The sequence below is a fragment of the Cyprinodon variegatus genome, unplaced genomic scaffold (genome assembly GCF_000732505.1).
Source record: "Cyprinodon variegatus isolate N-32 unplaced genomic scaffold, C_variegatus-1.0 Scaffold590, whole genome shotgun sequence".
Lineage (NCBI taxonomy): Eukaryota > Metazoa > Chordata > Actinopteri > Cyprinodontiformes > Cyprinodontidae > Cyprinodon > Cyprinodon variegatus.
Genome location: NW_015151043.1, coordinates 478184 through 482064, shown reverse-complemented (window position 1 = coordinate 482064; position 3881 = coordinate 478184). Strand labels below are relative to the sequence as shown.

The 3881-nt window shown below is 35.9% G+C and overlaps 1 protein-coding gene across 1 annotated transcript in view; it reads right to left on the bottom strand.

Moving 5' to 3' along the window:
- Nucleotides 1-2324: 2324 nt before the first annotated feature.
- Nucleotides 2325-3881, bottom strand: part of LOC107095986 (E3 ubiquitin-protein ligase TRIM39-like) — a 9428-nt gene continuing 7871 nt past the window's right edge. The window contains exon 2 of the mRNA XM_015392409.1: nt 2325-3875. Coding sequence (XP_015247895.1) covers nt 2691-3875 — 1185 coding nt within the window. The 3' untranslated portion in view covers nt 2325-2690. The remainder of the gene's footprint in view (nt 3876-3881) is intronic.

The following is a 3881-nucleotide window of genomic DNA, read 5'->3' as shown; positions in this document are numbered from 1 at the left end:
AAAAAAAAAAAAAAGAAAAAAAAAAAAACTACAGCTTAAAACAACTGCACAGTCAAACAGCCACTTAGTATTTACTGCGTAAGACAGAAACAAAATAAGAAGGTATCCCATGAGATGATGCACAGGTCCTACCTGTTTGAACATGTTTTTGTACTTCATCTACACTTGCTGCTCCCCAATGGGATTGCAGCTAAATTTAATACATGGAAACACCATCGTTCAAGCTGTCAACTAGTTATACATTGTAATGTTATCATGTTCCAAACAGACTACATATAAATTTACACATTAACGTGACCAACAATCTTCTGTAATCTCCTTTTTCCTTTGCAGCTGTATGGCTGTGGCCCTTTCTTTTAAAACTTGCTCCAACTCAATGTATGCCTGCGTTAAAATCTCTAGTTCCAGTGGTGTGAAATACGCAAACCTCCTCTTACCTGTTGTCATGGTGACTGGTTGAATTGGGGCTCCTCTGATAAAGGCTTTTCATAGTCGTTAAGCATGTGCTTGATTCCACCTTAACCTACTTATAGCTGGTTAATACAACTCACTCCACTCAGTTTCCAACCTCAGGATAGATCGGTTTAGAGTCACAGATTTAAGTCTGAGGATTTAAGTCTGAGTTTGGTAAAACTACTTTGTGAAATGGACTGCTAATTTGTTTTGATGTGTTTGATCAGAGTTTAAATATGAACAAGAAATATACAGATAAAAAGTGTTTTTAGATCAATGAAGATAAAAACGAGTGAAACTCCACGTTTGCCTCATCTGTTCAGGTAGGCTAGCTGTATGACCGGTAATACCAACAAACTGCTCCTGATTATGACACATCAATCTTTTGATGGTGGCCCACTGTGGCCCATGCTGTTGCAAATCAACTGTTCCGAGAGACGGTTCACAAAAGTAACTACTGATTGCTAAGTGAGAGTATAGGTGTCATTCATTATTCCCGTGTACATCTGCATGGATTTACTCCGGAACGAGGAATAATTCACATAAAATGCATAGCTGTCTCTCACTAGTCTATGGGACACTATTTGCTAATAGATTTTTCATTGCTCTAATACAGACGGTGGCAACACTAATACGCTCAAGTGGAATGTTTTAACTTATTTAACATTTGAATTTTCAATATGTAAACAATTACCTGACAAAAAAACACTGGGTTAATTATGCACATCAATATACTAACATCAAAGATGATAAATACAGAATTCCTGCTCTTTTCAGAATTAGATTTTGTCTTCTATGGGGTAAAGAGAAGAAGTCTTTGCAAGTCATATAGAAATCTTCTATGAAATCAGAGATAAATAACTGCTTTAATAACAAGTAATCCATTTAATGTAGATAGTAGAATATGTAAATATTAATTTTACGCATGATGATTATTAATAAAAGTAGGTAAGTAATGACAATGAATAAGATGTTTGCCACAGAACTCAAAACTGAAATAATTTTGTCCACTACATCTTCAATTTAAAAAACACAGATGTTTAAATATATGCATCTATTTGTTAGCAAAGGCTGTAGGAAAGTATAGTTAGTCTTTATTTAGAAAATACGGATTTTGTGATTGCTAATTTTCCTTTAGCAACAATGGAGATTGACCCTGAGGTTCTGGCACCTATCTGCTTTTGGCCCCCCCCTCAGTGTACATTGATTATTTCCTGGCCACTCTTATTAACATTTTCTGGCTACACCTCTGTCCTCAGAAACCATCAGCAAACAGTTGGCTGTGAAAGGGTCCAAAGTCATGTTGATAGCATTGCATTCCTGGATCTTCATCAGCTGGTCCAGTGGTTTTCCCAGCTCAAGCATAATGGGTAGAAAAGGTAAGAGAAATCAGTGTTTTAAGAATTTTTGAGAATTTTTTGGATAAAATGGAAACCTTTTGTTGTGTTTCAACTGTTCTGCAACGCAGAGGTTTTTTTTCTCTAAAAACAAATCTTTTAAAGCTACATCCTTGAGTAGAATTAACATAAAATATCCTGAGGTATGTTGTCACATTAACAAGAATAAAATGAATCTGCCGTAGAAGGAATCCCTGGCACATGCACCGTATGACTAAAATCTGTTGAAACTAAGAAAAGAATGTTAAAAGGTTTAAACAGTAATGGAAAAACAGTCATGCAAAGGATGTATCACGTCTGGTCTTAAGGGAAATAAACAGTGCTGTGCAAAATCAGACGCAGGCATTCAGTTAGTTTAGATAGTATTTATTCAAAGGGCTTTACAAGTAGATGAAAAAAGAACTGATATGAGACATATTTCTTTGATATTTTAAGATCATAGTGATCAAAGATTTTAATATTTAAGATGTTTGGATATAGAGCAAAAAAATTACAGTAGTTCAGAAACTTTTAACAAAAACTACAGTCCCCAGATATAACCATCTAACAATGAAAGTCTATTATTTTTTTTGCAAATAGTCAAAATGAAAAAAGTTTTGTACAAACAAAAGAAATAAATGAGCTATGTCATAGCTGTTAAGCCACACAGCCACCCTAAATCAACTTTCTAATGATGGTTAAATGTATAGCCTCATTAATCCCTTTCATTTAACATTTTATTTGAAACTCATCTATCTCTATCTCTAAATATAAAGTTTACAATAAACCTCATTAATATTAACAGTGATTATTCATCAAGTTGAACAACATTCTTTCTCAGGTATCTTAGGATTATTATTATTAGGAACATGTGCATTCGACAGGAGTGATAGCAAGACTATCAAGTACATAACGCTCATGAAAAAAAAAGAAGGGGTAGATCTTTGGTCTGTATACAGGTGAAAGTCCCATAAGAGAGTAGAGATAACCTAGCACTCCAGTTTTTGTCTCCGTAAAGCAACATTCTGTTAAGGATTTTAACAGGGTCCTGGAATTGACGTCATAGAAGGAAACTTCTCCCTTTTCGTAATCTACAAACACACCAATTTTTTCGATGTTCCCTTCAAAAAATGACCCAAACCATAGACAGGCTCCATGGTTACGTGAGATAGACAAGACTTCTCTGTTAACTGATTCTTTAGCTACTCCCAAGACCAAGTGTTGACTGCTGGTGATTACTACTTCATAGTAGAACCTTCCTGAATTAAAACCTTCATTTGCCAATACAGCAAAACAGCATGTAAATTGCGATGGCAAAACAGGGAACCATTGCTCACTCTCTCTATAGCTCAGTGTCTTTCCATCTGCAGATACAGTAAGACATGGGTGTGCACTATAGGAGTTCAAAGTCACATTAACTGCATTGCATTGCTGAATCATCATGAGCCTGTCCTTCGGTGGATGCCACGCATCTTGGACAGAATTTCCCATCCTTATGTTTTCATCTTCATCTGACTGTTCAGGTGGGTCACTGAAATCAGATGACCTTACCTTATTAATCAGCATATCTACCTCCTTAATGACTCTTTCTTTAATCTGAGCCACTGACTGTTTCACTATCTTTACATTGGTGGGCTGTTCAGTAAGTTGATCAATCTGATAAGTGTTCTCGGGTATTTGTTTGAACTGACAGCTCTGCAGCAGGTAGAGGTAGTCTTCTGACTGTATACACTTCTGAATGTCTGATCTTCTTCTTTTTAAATCAGAAAGTTTTTGTTCCAGCAGAGTTATTTGATCTTCAGCTTGTTTCTCTGATTCTTTCTGTTTCTCTTCAATTTCCTTAACTAAATCTCCCTGTTTTCTTTGAAGAAAAGCCACTAGAGCTCTCCAAACTTGTACAAGTTGTCCAATGTCATTTAATGACATGTTCCTGCTCCTCTGAATTGAAGCTTTGATTTTTCTAACACTCCCCGATATGGAATTCTCCTTTTCTTTCAACTCTGAGGTCAAGTTGTCGAAAATGGCTTTTCTGTCTTTAAAGGCGCGCTCCAG